Source organism: Odocoileus virginianus, chromosome 16 (assembly GCF_023699985.2).
Source record: "Odocoileus virginianus isolate 20LAN1187 ecotype Illinois chromosome 16, Ovbor_1.2, whole genome shotgun sequence".
NCBI classification, from domain to species: domain Eukaryota; kingdom Metazoa; phylum Chordata; class Mammalia; order Artiodactyla; family Cervidae; genus Odocoileus; species Odocoileus virginianus.
In genome coordinates this window covers 28,704,804-28,721,312 of record NC_069689.1, presented here as the reverse complement: position 1 = coordinate 28,721,312, position 16,509 = coordinate 28,704,804, and the positions used below count along the sequence as shown (strand labels likewise).

Sequence of the window (16,509 nt, the reverse complement as noted above, 5' to 3'; positions counted from 1 at the left end):
TTATCTTTCATTTTTTATTTTCAAAATGTTTTAGTGATACAGCTTCATGGTAGACAGATCTTCTGGTTATAGTTAAGAACAGGTGTCATCCTAGAACAGATACCTTTGTTGACTCGAGCTACTGAAGGAGCATCACTTCAGGATGCAGATATAAAATTAAGCTTCGTTACATCAACGTCAAGGAAATATTTTTTTTGAGTGCATGTTAGTACAGGCATTTTTGGAAATGCTAAGAATGTACTTCTCTTTTGAAACATTTTCTCCTTCATAATACATATTTTAACATTGAAGTTGGTAGACTTCACGTCTGAAACCATCACTTAAAACTAGTAAGCTAGAAATGTAGTTTTATTCTAAACATCCTTTTAAAAAAATGGCATAGATAAGAATTCTGAGAAAAGGTATCTGATGCAAACACAGACAGCACACACAGGCCTAAGGAGGAGTTCAAATTTTGATTTAACATAAAAATACTTCAGCATTAAAACTTGTTTTCAAAGGGAACTATGTGAAGAAAAGTAGTTTTAATATAATTTCATGTTTTATCTTTGTCACAAAAGACTTCAAATATCATAATCTAAAAATATGACCTGCTTTAACCAACAGTGCAAAATATAAAGTAGGTTTAGGAAAATACAGATGAGATGTATATTATTACCAAAGGAAACCAACAATTCACATTTTTACATGAAATTTTAAAAAGACCATTTTAGTACCCTTCAGAAACATTTTCCTTGTATATGATTAAATAATATTTATGGAAGAATTTAGTTCCTTATAAAACTTTAAATTTTGGCATATTTTTTTCACTTACAAGCACTTCTTTACCTTTCAGGAAAAAAATAATCATCAGTACAATGAATTTTTATTGCAAAGCCACATAAGAGGAACATCGGTCATAAAATTTGTATTGTTTTTTTATGGAATATATCTAATTTCTATGCTACTTTTCTATATTCAGTTTATATATTTCATTGCTTCACAGTATTAATTGCCTCCTTATAGTTTTAAGGATATGATTAAAATGACAGTTTCAAATTGTCTGGAGATAATTTTTGAAGTATCAAAATAGGTTTTGTTCTTGAACACTGTTTTACCCTTTACAACTCTATCTAAGTGTATAATTATAATTTATCATTGTATAGGCTTAACTGATAGATAGTCTTGCCTCCTGATGGTGCTAATGAAAATCCATTTTCACAAGGGGGAAAAATACACCGTAGGCAATCACCAGTTCTCCTGAAGCCATGAATAGGTGTATTCATAAACCAGCAGCATCACTGCACCACCTAGAAAAGAAAAGAGCAATTTTTAATCCTGTGAGATTGTGTTGTCTTTCCCACTGGGTTTCTGAATCCCCTGGAGTCTTATGCAGCCTATTAGGCAGAAGCCATTCAGAATCATCTGTTCTCAAGCTCCAAATGCATAGACAGAAAACTACTGTGGAAAATTCTTAGAGCAAAATCAAGACCATTTTGAGCCTCCAAATACATTTTTTCCCCATGAGTTTCTGTAACCTTCATCATTTCTCATCAGATTCTTTTTCAGGCACTTTTAATTTTTAAAAGTAAATAAATACACATTTAGTCATGTAAGGGCATGTGACTTTTCCGTGAACAGAAACCTTCAGATTTGTCATATGCAGGCAAAGGATTTATCTTTTCCAGTTTATAATGAGCATTGTTGTAGCTGCATTCAACAGGGACGTAGAATTCTAAGATGGTGCTTGATAGATGGCCCTGGTTTTCTCTTACAGCTTTCAACTGGATTGTAATGTGAAAAATAGCTTCTCAGTCCTTCTAAAATCTGTATTTCAAAACTTAACCAGCTTTCAACCTCCTTTTGTTGCCTTCATTCCTTTCATCTGCCTCAAATAGATATGGATTGCACTTGCAAATCTGGTAGTTGTATTAGGTGTCATAAGACCATCATTTATCTGGGAAGAGAAGAGTTATATAATTGGCTGCAAAAAGGCTTGCTATATAATATGTCAACAGGAATACAATATAGGAAGACAAACACTGAGGCTGCTGAATACCTAGACATCAGAAGCACGTGTATGTGAATGATTTTGTGTTCTCTCTGATGCGGTAAACAGCACACATCCTGTGCCCTTGAAAATGTTCTCTGTCCTTTCGTGTCTATGTGAACAGTATTACAAAATCAAAATGTGGACAAATATCCAGAGCACATCTTAGAGAAGACTTGGCTATGTGAACAGAAGACTGACTTTTGACAGAAAGAAATAGAACTTGATTTTCATCTTATTTTGTACACACTGCCATATGCTGCTTCTTTTTTTTTTAATCTACAGGCTGCACATGTTTGTGTAACCTTATGCCAAAGATAATTATCTGCCTGTAATTTTCATTTTTAACCCATGAAGATACTCTATTAGCCCCATCTTGGCTGCTGTAGCCCTCCTGGAGCTCGGGCAAACAAAAAGGGATGCACTACAGAGGTTTGTCATACGTATGTAATTGCTGTATTTCCTCTTATTAACCATTTGCAGTGTAAGACAAGAACACACAGAATTGAGTACGTTTTCAGCCTAGTAATATTTGGAGTCTGAACCACAGACTTTAAAATTCTCCTTTCCTGGGAGATCCTGATCATTAGCCACAGAGAGCTGCTAACACTGTTACAAAACTAAGGTGTTTTACCCTTTACAATTGTATATAAGTTGGGATGTTTCTCCAGAATGAAGGATGAGAATTCCAGGTTCATCCAGCTTTTCTTTTTTACTCTCTCTCTCAAAAACAAAACAAAACTCTTATCTTTAAGTCTTACCTTCCTCTCTACAACTTTCTTTCCTTTGAGGTTGGTAGGACTTGCATGTTTGGGATGACAGTGCAGACCAGTTATTCACAATTTTGTTTAGCCTGGACAGTATGTTCACAACAACCCTTTTCATTGGATTTAACACCACAGCAACTCAGGACACCTCATACAAAAACATTTAAAAAGCCAACCAAACATTTGTAAGCCTCTAACAAAACTTGGGGTCAGATTATTTAAGAGTTTTGGATTGAGGTTCCAGTCAATTACCATTTTAGCTAAACTCTCCCTGATCACTCTCCCTTTTCAGGCCCATGGCCTCCTGAGAATGCTGGAGGAGGGTCAGTCCTATGATTTTCTCTAATACTAGGTCTACTAGCAGGTTTTTACTGTGTGGTGAAGGAAAAACACCACATTCTTGCAGAGAGAGTTCCACAAAATCACCAATATTCTTTATGACTGAGTTCATTTTTATACATGGACCAGTAAGAGGTCTGAATCTCAAATGTGAAGCAAAAATCCATGCTTAAATGCCTAGGAAGTCTGGGATAGATGGACTGGGAATTGTAAAAGTGTTTCCTAAATATATGAAAGTATGAACTGTTCAACAGCTTCAATTTACAGACTGCTGTTCTATATCTCAGGTTGGCAGAAAGGCTGAGATTTAAACGTAAATATGCACGTGTGTGAGTGTGGCAGGGAAGGGACACATGGAGTGTTCAAAGGGAGGACGGAAGGGGAAAGGGAGAGGGGGGAGGAGCAGGGGAAGGTTTGGGGGAAGATTACCAGGATGTCTAAGTAGGTGAGTGTGGCCTGGTAAAAAAAAATCTGTGTGGTCTAGTGCATACTTCTATACTTATTCACAAGGTTGCTTATAATCCAAGACTATTTGCCCAGGTGGTAGAGTCTGCAGCAGTTGCTTTCTTATCTATTTACATAGAGGCAGCTGACTCTCCCTGTGGGAATGGCAGCCGGCTTTTTGTGGGCTGGCATCCTGAGGTAAGGCCCCGAGCCAATCCCCTCCGCCATCACGCTGACAGGAGCCAGGAAGGCGAGAGCCAGGCTGCAGCTTCCCTGCTCCCCTCCCCAGAGGTGACTGTGCAGAGATATGGCCGGCTGTTCATGGAGTAGTCCTCCTGCTTTTCTCTCTGTCAAGCGAAGTTGAGGCAGGAGCAAGAACAAACTAGAACCAGAGAGAGGTTTATTGGGCTGGTCCCTTACTCAGTGAAAATCCTCCCCTTTAGCCAGAAGCCACTCAAACTCCAACTGACTGTGGATCCTTTCCTATTGACTTAAGCTGGGCTTTGGCTTCTACCAGCCTCTAGCAAGGCCATAAATAATACTTTATAAACAAAAGTACAACACATCTAATGGACTCCCTTAGTGTCTTACTGCTACCCAACTTTTTATTCTTAAGGTTTCCATGTTTCACAGTGTGACCAACTTTTATTGTGTTACTGCTGCTACTGCTAAGTCACTTCAGTCGTGTCTGACTCTGTGCGACCAAGTCCCTGGGATTCTCCAGGCAAGAACACTGGAGTGGGTTGCCATTTCCTTCTCCAATGCAAAAAAATGAAAAGTGAAAGTGAAGTCGCTCAGTCATGTCTGACTCTTCACGACCCCATGGACTGCAGCCCACCAGGCTCCTCCGTCCATGGGATTTTCCAGGCAAGAGTACTGGAGTGGGGTGCCATTGCCTTCTCCGATAGACACAAATAAGAACAAGAAAGATACTAGAACAATAAAGAAGGAAGGATATAAGTAATGAAAACATAATTACCTGGTCCGAGCCTCATAATCTTGGGAAGCAGGCCTTTATACAAAGCTAAAATGCTAGAACCGGGAGAGAAAGAGCATAAACATTCTTATTCTGAACATGCAGTGGATTTGCACCTCAGCTTTATAGAGATGTTGACCCAGTATTTACCCAAACAAGTCATTTGAAAAAAATTTTCAAATCCCCAAACAGATAGTATCTGGCCAAGTATTCCCTGCAGCAAATTGGATGAGAGGAAAGAGTTAATTCTTTATTACTCAAGCTATGCTGATCTTGTCCCATCAGAAATAGGACTTTCATCAGCGAGATAGTTTTTGTGTTCAAGACAGGCCTTACTTTTAAGACAGCTGTGTGTATGGACAAAATGACTCTTATAATTGAGTTTAAAAGACTTAGTCTTCACAAAAAGAAATATGATGCAGTTTAGATCAAAATCGTAAAAAATTACTTGCCTACTTGAGAATGAGACCTGGTGAGGAGGGGCAGAAAGACAAAAACAAGACTTAAAAAAGTAAAAAAGACCAGCAGAAAAAGGCACATACTTTAAAAGGAAACTACTTTCACAGAACTATCATGTTTAACTCTCCCAGGAGAATATAATTAGGTGACATTTTCATTAGGTTTATGGTCAGAGGACACTCGCTCTCCTGCCCATGTGGGAACAAGGCATATTATATGTAATAGCGTATTATGCAAACTGTCAAGCGGAAAGTTCACCTTGGCATTCTCGGACAAACATACTGCATACTGAATGATCGTGGCTCATGTTTCTTGGTGTAAGAAGGTTTTTGGCAACATCTCATTCCTGTGTTATCTCACAAAGTTCCTGATCTATTCCCTGAAGCTTCTCAGACACAGACCCAATGGAGGAGGGCTTAATGGCCCTCATTAAAATAGAAGTATAATACGGCTTTAGCAATGCTTTAGTCTTGCTCATTTATTAAACTAGGAGTGTGTTACCCTTCTTCCTGATAGACCGTGGCCATTGTTTTAAAACAGGTTCTGTACTTGATCTCTCCAGGAACTGGCTGAGGCCCTTGAATCCGACTTTTGGCAACATCAAAAGGGATGTTAATGACTGAGGCTATTGTGCCTGAGAGAAGACCAATCCCAAATTTTCTCAAAAACTCCAAGGTTGGATCCTAAAAGAAAAGAAGAATAAAATAACAGAAAGGGAAGCGGAAGCCCCTAAATCGGTTAAACACGATAAAGCAATATGTATTTAAGCAGAGCATTGCGCTGCCTGGCACCCTCCTGTTATTCCAGCGGAACACATTAGGATTTCCTAGGCTGGAACTTGTTTTCTTGACAATCCCATTGGCTATGTTTTTACACATGGTCTAAATTGCTGAAGTACACATTTCCTCACACAGGATTTATAAACACAGTTCATAAAGAAAGACTGGTATGGCATATGGGGATGATTTGTATAATTGGGCTTCACAATGTACTTAGTATTACTGTATCAAAACAGGAGAAATCCAAGCACACTATTAGCTAATTGGCCAGAATATTTTACAAATGACAGCAACTTCCACCATGAAGCCTACTAAAATGCTCATTTGTGTGTGGACCCCCAAATGTTAAATTAAATCAAGGCTACTCTCGGTCTGCTGCTATTCCCCTCCAGGTTTTTTGCATTTATTTTCACGTGTAGCTGATCCACTGTACTGAGAAGTGCTAGCTTCCTGTTATTAACAAACCAACTTGGGGAGGCTGCAAAATAGCCTGTGACATTCTGTGCACTAGAAACAGTAGTAAGTCACTGGACTAATTGGCTGAAGAATTTATAGACCATTGTTCCTCAATCATATTCTTCCTTCATGGCAAAGGAAGAAAAGAAGAGAGAGAGAGAGAGAGGGAGAAATATTTCTTCTTTCCATTTGAATTTAGGTCCTTCACTTTGGTCTGATTTGATTTTCCACCCCTGCCTGCTCTGCTTTCTGACATCAAAGTATTTAATTAGGTCTGATGTTGAAGTTGCTTTCCTTCAGCCTCTTTTTGTGCCCAGCGAGCTCACATTATACTGTGTTATAATGAATTTGCCGGGAAGTTCTCATTTTGCTCTCAACCTCAGTCCTTACCCAAAAGAAAGTTCATCTCACACACCGTAAGTTGCTGACAGATACCTCCCCCATCTCCCCCTGCCCTCTCTTTTGGTTAGTACTTCAGAAAGGTCTTCAATGAGGAACAACACCGGGTCATGCCATGATGCTATTTTATCTAGCAGAAGAACTTAAGGGGGGAACCATTCTCTGCTTAATTAAAAAAAAAAATCAGGTCTTAGAACTGCATGCTTCTAAATTTGATGCAAGAAGAAAAATTCTGGAAACTCTGAAATTTTCAATGAAACCAAGAGCCAGATACCATCACAGAAACTCCTACGTGTTTAAATATAAAAAGCGAGAGGTTCGATAATAATTCTTGGATCTGGGCCATACAGGTGCCGAGTAGGTTTAAAGGGATTTAAAAACCAACAGGGTGTTTCAACAGGAAAAACAATGCTGTGATTGCAGTATGAGTGAGGTGTGTTTAAATAATTCCCCCTCCCCCATTTTCTTCTCTTTTACAAGGAGAGAAAAATGCCTTTATGTTACCCTCCTCCATGCTGGCACAGGAGCAAAACTGGAGCTCAGGAGGGTGGTGGATTCAGGGCCAGTTCTGGGTGTCTGACCATGCACTGGCCACTGCATCCCATGGAGCCCAGCAGACAGAAGGAACATGTTTAACACCTACCCTACTCTTGTACTGTAAGGTTTCTCTGAAAAATAAAAACAACACTAATAAAAGTGCTATGAATATTGTATGAGCCTGGCAGAAAATGGATAGTGTTTTTATGTAGCCTGTTTTCTAAAGTCTCAAAACACCTGCAGTGAGACCCTCATGGTGCTCCTGTGACATGGCCAAAGACAAGGGTGAAAGTGATGACTTGTATGCACACAGACCTTTGGGGGCATTCAAGGGATCCTGTCAAGCACACAGCTCTGCTCCACTCCTGATGTGTTTGCTGAGGATTGGAGTTGAGGAGAGAGGGGTGGCTAAGACACTCAACGAGGGTCATTATGTTTGAGACAGTGTCGGGGACCAAATACTAAGGTCTTCAAGCCATCATAGTGTTCACTAGCACAAGCTTACATTGAACCCATGGTTTCTACACATTTCTCAGCTCAGCAGTAAGGTCCCACACTAGTTCCCAAATTCATCTGTGCATCAGTCACCTGGGAGCTTTACAAAATATGGATGCACAGCCCTACCTCATACCCACCTTAGATTCCCAGATCAGAATCACCTGGGAAAGTGCCTGAAAGTTGACTTAAAAGAACTTTAGGACTTCTCACCTGGCCAGACAGAGGGCCCATATCTGAGAACCATTGATTTTGATTGATATTTCACATGGGCAAAGCAGATGGCCAATTGCTACCCCTCTGGACATTCTAGGAAGGAGAAAAGTCTTTGGGGATAGCCAAGAGGTGACCCTCACCAAATGCCTCTGGGCCCCTCTCAGCCTCTTCCTCTGAGCCTGTGGTCTGTAAAAGGGAGCAACCCGGCTGGGAATTGGGTGCGCCAAGGAGAGCCTGGCCAGCTACCCTCTGCTTTATTTGCTGCATGTCGCAGCCATCCTTGGATAAATGCAGCCCCTCAAATGTCCCTCCCCTTCATCCCCTCTGGCTGCTCTCACTTCTCTGACTTTGGCTCACGCCTGTGACTTTCTAGGTCTTGCTTTCTTCTTGCCTCTGTCACCTGTTCTTCGCAGTGGCACCAGGGTTCTCTTTTTATAAAAACAGATCTGCCTCCCTACTCAAAGGCCCTCAACCCTTCCCCACTCCATGGAGAGTAAGGTCAAAACTCCTTGTTGGCCTTTGCTTTCTTTCCCATGATATGCTTCCAACAACCTTTCGAGCCTCAAATTTGACACCTCTATGCCCAACCCATACTATAGTCAGGCTGGTTAAATCATAATCATAATCATGCAAATTTTCTACCAAATACTTTTCTAACTCCACATCTTTTTTCAAACAACTCACACAGCCTAGAATACCATTCACTATCATCTTCATGGACAGCAGCCCCACTGTTTACAGTCCAGCTTAAATCCCAGCTTGCCCGAGAGACGTCTATGGGTCACCATTGAAACTGACTTCTCCCTCTCCTGTGCTCCTGAAGCACTGTCGCGATCATTGTTCTTGCTACACTTCTCTTTGTGTCTGGTTTGTTTTTGCTCAAATCCACCTTCCCTGTTGGACTGTGAGCTGACACAGCATGTATGCTGAGGAGCATATATTACTCCTCTTTGTGTCATCTATTGCAGAGTGTGCACAGTAAGTGCTAAACAAATGTCTGCTGATTAGCTTATCACTGCACTTATTATTATTATTATTATTATTTTTTGTAGGAAAGGTGAGGATCAGGCTTTCCTCTTAATCACTATTTCTCAAAGCTCGGTATCTTCTACCCTGGAAGTGAGCTCCTACTAGGACTTCATGTTTCTGTCTTTCTGCCAGGAAGCATTAACATGGGGACATGACAAGGCATTGGACATTTGCAAAGTGGAGTATTTCCAGGCAAATGAATTGAGACTCTCAGGTCATGGAGCCAGGCCTGGGCTTGCCAGACCCCATGACTCACTGACTCACGGAGAGAACCATGATATGGCAACCTGTGACCAGATTTTAGCAAAAGAATGCAATGAGCATAGAGTAAAGTCTTGAAATATTACTCTTTGGGCTCTTCTTTCTTATACTTCCTGATCTTTCCCCTAGTGGGGAGAGGCATCCACTTGCCTCAAGAATGAGGATTGTTGTAGCAGGACTAGAAAGAGAGGGCAAAAGGTAATATTTAGCGGTTTTGGTTTTCAAATTAGCCTCTTCAGTGTGCTATATCAATTAATCACTCTGAGCTAAGGACTATTATTTTTACTTTTATTTTACAAATGAGTGAAGAAGTATAAGAAGAACTTCAGTGCAAATCCAAGTATAAGAAGAAACTTTTTGTTACATCCAAGTGAACCCAAGACTTTGCCTTAAGGGGACAGTTTTTCTACTGATACTCTTATGGGTTGGTAGGTGGGCTGTGTGGGGGAGGTACCTGAGAACCGCCTGAAATTACATCAATGCTCTGTGTATGTGTATTTGGGTTTTTCTGGAGAAAGTTTCAATAGATTTTATCAGGCTCATAAAAGTTAAAAACAACTTCATCAAATCATTTTTCCTACCAATAAATTTATAAAGTTTAAGAAGAGGACAATGCAGTGTTGAAAACACTGGGGTTGAAAACAGGAAGCCCTTATTTTCATGGGAGTTACCAGGCAATTCACTGTAGTGAAAATATTTCTGCAAATATTCCCACTCTGGAGTTGGGTTACTTATACCTCAACTGTATCAGTGAACTCAATGGTTCTCACAGTGTAGTCCTTGAACCATCATCATCAGTACCATGTGGGAACTTACTAGAAATGAAAATGTGGACTTTACCAGGACTACAGTACCTAAAACTCTAGGGATGAAGCACAACAATCTATTTAAACAAGTTTTCCAAATTATTCTGATGGATGCGTAAGTCTGAGAACACTGCTTAACTGAAGCTTATGGTTCCTTTTTTTGGATCCTTGGCTAGATAAAGTTAAAGAAAATGAAAGTCACTCAGTTGTGTATGACTCTGTGACCCCACGGACTATAGAGTCCATGGTATTCTCCAGGCCAGAATACTGGAGTGGGCAGCCTTTCCTTCTCCAGGGGATCTTCCCAACCCAGGGATGGAACCCAGGTCTCCCTCACTGCAGGTGAATTCTTTACCAGCTGAGCTACCAGGGAAGCCTGGCTAGGTAAGTGATGCTGTAATGGGATCTAGATGTACTGTGGAGCATTTTAAAGCCTTCTTTGGTGGAAACAGGTCTTTGTTTCTTTAAGGCTGCATAACTGAATGCAACACTGTTAACTCTGTTCACCTTCTCCTACCCCAGCTCCATCCAAAGCAAGAATGCATATCTGTGAGGTTGTTCAGTCTGAGTGAAACCTATGACATAGTTTAAATGGGTCATTCTGTACTGGCAATCAGTAAATCATTCTTGTCAATAACCACAACAGGAAATAACAATAAAATAGTAAAAATAAAAGTAGTAATAAAATAATATACCTTATGATATTTGTGCTATTTTTCATAACTTTCACTAACAGAATTAATGGTACTGTTAATAATAGTTACTTATTTCTAGACAAGTTTATATGCAGAAAACATGTATAAAGCATATATAGGAACCCTATGAATTAGGTACATAACTCCTTTTTATAAATAAGGACATGAAACTTCAAGAATTAAGCCAGTTGATCAAGACCACATTGCTTATAAGAGCTTGAGCTTGGATTTGCACTCAAGTTCTTCAGACTTCCAACCATTACATTTTATTACAATTCATTCACTATGTTATATTGCCTCACATTCACCATTCATTTGTTGTATACTCATCCAACCTACATTTATTGTATGTTACAACTTGCTGTGCATTTGATTATCAAATTACTTGATTATCATAATACTTGGGATGTCATTTTGCCCTTTTAGTTTATTTTATTAAAAATTGAAAAAGCTGATGATGATAATGATAACACACAATCTGCTAGACACTGTGTTAAGCACTTTCTGTTTATTTAAGCCTTACAACATTGTTGACTAGGTGAGGCATCTGAAGCTTACAGAAACTATCTTACCAATGAATATAATTTTGAATTAACCAAAAAAGAGCCATGATTCTATTATTTGGAAGTGAAGAAGTCAAAATACTGAGAAGCTCTGAGATTGCCAGATATCAGAATTATAGACATACACTTGCCTCTCAGGACTGTACTCCACTTCAATAGTCAAGGAGATCACCAATCAGTCCAAGAAAGATTTAAGTGGTAGAAAATAAAATCACAAGACTGGAAGTGAATTCAGAATGTCCCCTAACCTAAAGAGTGACATCAGCAAGGTGGCAGAGCAGGAAAACTTGAATTCTCCTTTTTCATACAAACCCAACAATTCATGGACAGATTCTCTGGGTGAGAAATCTAGAAATTAGTTGAAAATTCCTGTACCCTGGGTCCACATGAGCAGACTTATAGAATTCAGTAGGGAGATTCACCATACCCTCCCACCAGAGTCCCTGCCCCTAGTGTATTGCCATATAATCAGGAAGACTCCCTAACTTCCTGCTTCTCCTAGGGGAGGGAAGGGATTAATTTGCATGTCCACCTTCTCTGGGGCTGAATGAGAAGAACTGGTATAGAGAAGAAGAACTGGTATAAAGAACTGGTATATTCCTTGCCTATCTTGGAGTTTTGATGGCTCTAGTAGAGTCTAGCCACCTTGGAGAGAGCTGAGATGAAGGATTGGACTGCTAGAGGCTATATCTCTCCTTTTGCTCAGTACAGAGTAAGAAGACAAAAATGACAGCTGCCTGCTTCTTCCTGAGGAAGGAGAGAGTTAGTACAGGTCCCCAGAATCTCTAGCCAGTCTGAATTGTGGGGGTCTTCTCCTGCATGGAGAAGGAAATGGCAACTCACTCCAGTATTCTTGACTGGAGAATCCCATGGACGGAAGAGCCTGGTGGGCTATAGTCCATGGGGTCGCAAAGAGTCGGCCACGACTGAGCGACTTAACTAACTTTCTAACTTTCTCCTGCATGAGGGCTTCCCTTGTAGCTCAGCTGGTAAAGAATCTGTCCACAATGCCAAAACCTGGGTTCGATCTCTGGATTGGGAAGATTCCCTGGAGAAGGGAAAGGCTACCCACTCCAGTATTCTGGCCTGGAGAATTCCATGGACTGTATAGTCCATGGGGTCACAAAGAGTCGGACACAACTGAGTGACTTTCACTTCTCCTGCATGAGGCTAGTCTATGAAGACTGCCTTGTCTAATGCACAGACACCAACAAAGAGAGTTAAGGAAAATGAACAATCAGGCAAAGATGTTCCAAATTAAGAAACATGATACAGCTCCAGAAACTGACTATAAGGAAAGAAAATTACATGATTTACCTGACACAGAATTCAAAAAAACTGTCATAAAGATGCTCACTGAGGTCAAAGGAGCACGTGTGAATAAAGTGAGAATTTCAATGAAGAGATAGGAAATATAAAAAATTACCAGACAGAAATCATGGAGTTGAAAATAATTAAATAATTAAATTGAAAATAATTAAATCAAAAATTCACTAGAAGAACTCGGTAGTAGACTAGATCAAACAGAAGAAGGAATCAGCAAACACAAAGACAGACTATTGGAAATAATTCAGTCAGAGGAGCAAAATGAAAAAGGAAGGAAAAAGAGTAAAGCTAGTCTAAGAGATTGTGGGAGACTATTATACAAAGCCCAAAATAGAAAATTTAGAAAAGACCTCAAGCCAAATGAAAAAGAAAACACAACATACCCAAACTTATGAGATTCAGCAAAGGAGTACTAAGAGGGAGGTTCACAGTGATAAACACCTATATTTTTTCAAAAACGAAGATCTCAAACAATCTAATTTCATAGCTCAAGGAACTAAAGGGAACACTAAGTCCAAAGTTAGCAGGAGGAAGGAAATATTAAGATTAGAACAGAAATAAAATAAACATTCAAAAAACAATAGAAAAAATAAATGAAATTGAGTTGGGTTTTTTAAAAGATAAAACTGACAAACCCTTAGCAAAACCAATTAAGAAAAAAAGGGAGAAGACTCAAAATCCAAAATGAAAGAAGAGAAATTATAACTGACATTATAACGGATGCCACAGAACTAGAAAGGACCATAAGAGGCTATTGTGAACAATTATATATGAACACACTGGATAATCTAGAAGAAATGGATAAATTCCTAGAAATAAACTACCTATCAAGACTAAATCACAAAGAAGTAAAAAGTCTGAATAGACCGTAACTAGTATGGAAATTGCATTAACAATAAAAAATCTCCCAACAAAGGAAAGCCCAGGACTAGATAGTTTCACTGGTGAATTCTACCAAACATTAATTCTTGTATTACTGCCAATGCTTCTTAAATTCTTACAAAAAATTGAAGAGGAAGGAACACATCCACCTCATTTATGAGGCCAGCATTATCTTGATATCAAAGCCAAAGACACCACAAGACAAGAAAACTACAGGACAAGATCCCCAATGAATATGATGTAAAATTTCTCAAAAAACACTAGCAAATCAAATCCAACAGTGTGTTAAAAGGATCATACATTATGACAAAGTGGGATTTATCCCTGGGATAAAAGGATGGTTCAACATATGACAAATGATTAATATGATAAAGCACATTAAGAGAATAAAGGATTAAAAAAAACCACATGATTCTCTCAATACATGTAGAAAATGCACTTGATAAAATTAAGTTTTCGTGATAAACTCTCAAGAAAATAGAAACAGAAAGAAAGTATCTCAATGTAATAAAGTCCCAACATAAGTAAAGCCCACAGCTAACATCATATTCACTGGTAAAAACCTGAAAGCCTTTTCTCTAAGATCTAAGTAACAAGACAAAGATCCCCGCTCTTATCATAGTAACATAGTAATGGAAGTCCTAGTCAGAGCAATTATGCAAGAAAACAAAAATGAAAGGCATCAAAGTCTGAAGAAATAAAATTGTTTCTGTTATATATGACATGGTCTTATATGTAGAAAGGCTTCCCTCATGGCTTAGACAGTATAGAATCTGCCTACTATGTGGGAGACCCAGGTTCTATCCCTGGGTTGGGAAGGTCCCCTTTAGAAAGGAATGGCTACCTACTCCAATATTCTTGCCTGGAGAATTTCATGTTCAGAGGAGCCTGCCAGGCTATAGTCCATGGGGTGTAAAAGAATTGGACACGACTGAGTGACTAACATTTTCATTATGTGTAGGAAAACCTAAAGACTCCATAACAAACATTTAGAACTAATAAATTAGTAAAGCTGCAGTATACAAATAATCATAGAAAAATCATTCATGTTTCTACACACTAACAGTGAACTATCTGAAAAGGAAATTAGAAAAGTAATCCCATTTTCAATAGCACCAACAATAATAAAATACTTAGCAACAAACTTACCTAAGAAGATGAAAGACCTGTATACTGAAAACTACAAAACATTGGTGAAGAATTTTAAAAGACAAACACAAAGACAGTTCATGTTCATGTATTGGAAGACTTAGCGTTGTTATAATCTCCATACTACCCTAAATGATTTTCAGATTCAATGCAATTCCTGTTCAGTTCAGTTCAGTTCAGTTGCTCAGTCATGTTCGACTCTTTGGTACCCCATGGATTGCAGCATGCCAGGTCTCCCTGTACATCACCAACTCCTGGAGTTTGCTCAAACTCACGTCCATTGAGTTGGTGATACCATTCAACCATCTCATCCTCTGTCGTCCCCTTTTCCTCCCACCTTCAATCTTTCCCAGCACCAGGGTCTTTTCAAATGAGTCAGTTCTTCACATCAGGTGGCCAAAATATTGGAGTGTCAGCTTCAGCATCAGTCCTTCCAATGAATATTCAGGACTGATTTCCTTTAGGATGGACTGGTTGGATCTCCTTGCTGTCCAAGGGACTCTCAAGAGTCTTCTCCAATACCACCATTCAAAAACATCAATTCTTCAGCACTCAGCTTTCTTTATAGTCCAACTCTCACATCCATACATGACTACTGGAAAAACCATAGCTTTGACTAGATGGACCTTTGTTGGTGAAGTAATGTCTCTACTTTTTAATATGCTGTCTAGGTTGGCCATAACTTTTCTTCCAAGGAGCAAACGTCTTTTAATATCATGGCTGCAGTCACCATCTGCAGTAATTCTGGGGTGCCAAAAAATGAAGTCTGTCACTGTTTCTACTGTTTCCCCATCTATTTGCCATGAAGTGATGGGACGAGATGCCATGATCTTAGTTTTCTGAATGTTGAGTATTAAACCAACTTTTTCACTCTCTTCTTTCATTTTCATCAAGAGGCTCTTTAGTTCTTTACTTTCTGCCATAAGGGTGGTGTCATCTGCATATCTGAGGTCATTGATATTTCTCCTTGTAAATATTTCAATAGCATTTTTCATAGAAATAAAAAAAATACAACTCATATGGAATCACAAAAGACCAAAAGTAGCCAAATCAGCCTTGAGAAAGATGAATAAAAGAGGAACACATTTCCTTATTTCAAAATATATTGCAAAGCTACAGTTAATTAAGACAGCATGGTACTGACACAAAGACAGACATAGAGACCAATGAAACATAATAGTCAGTCCAGAAACAAATCTAAGCATGTAGTAAGTGTAAGTGCAAATGTTAATCGCTCAGTTGTGTCAACTCTTTGTGACCCTGCCAGGCTCCTGTGTCCATGAAATTCTCTAGGCAAGAATACTGGAGTGCGTAGCCATTCCTTTCTCCAAGGGATCTTACCAACCCAGGGATTGAACCTGGGTCTCCTGGACCACAGGCAGATTCTTTACCATCTGAGCCACCAGGGAAGCCTAAGCATGAATGCTATATGCTTATAAATGGTCAACTAATCTTCAACCAAGGAGCCATTGGTCTTGGCAATGATTCATCAATATGACACCAAAAGCACATAGACATGTGGGACTATGTCCAAAAACTTCTAAACAGCTAAGGAAACAAAAGAGTAAAAAAAACTTATGGAGTGGGAGAAAATATTTGCAAACCATACATATGATGAGATGTTACTATTAAAATATACAAGGATCTCCTATAATTCAATACCAAGAAAACTAATAACCTGATTTAAAGATGGGCAAAGGACTCAAATAGACATTTTCCAAAGAAGACTTACAAATGGCCAGCAGGCATATGAAGAAATGCTCAATGTCATTAATAAACTGGGAAATGTAGATAATCTGGGAAACGTAAATCAAAAGCACAGTGAAATCTCATTTCACTTGTGTGAGGATGGCTACTATAAAAAAACACAAAAGACATGTGTTGGTGAGGACAACAACCTCA

The 16,509-nt window shown here is 39.1% G+C and overlaps 1 protein-coding gene across 5 annotated transcripts in view; it reads right to left on the bottom strand.

Annotated features, from left to right (window-relative positions):
• SLC25A21 (solute carrier family 25 member 21) overlaps nt 1-16,509 on the bottom strand; it is a 502,561-nt gene continuing 486,052 nt past the window's right edge. For 4 of the 5 annotated variants that reach the window (XM_070478014.1, XM_020916591.2, XM_070478012.1 and 1 more), the window contains exons 8-10: nt 5,516-5,697; nt 4,559-4,611; nt 1-1,289 (exon numbers count right to left, since the gene is read on the bottom strand). In XM_070478014.1, the coding sequence (XP_070334115.1) occupies nt 1,228-1,289; nt 4,559-4,611; nt 5,516-5,697 (297 nt within the window). In that variant the 3' untranslated portion in view covers nt 1-1,227. The remainder of the gene's footprint in view (nt 1,290-4,558; nt 4,612-5,515; nt 5,698-16,509) is intronic. The other variant, XM_070478011.1, reaches the window with a different exon arrangement.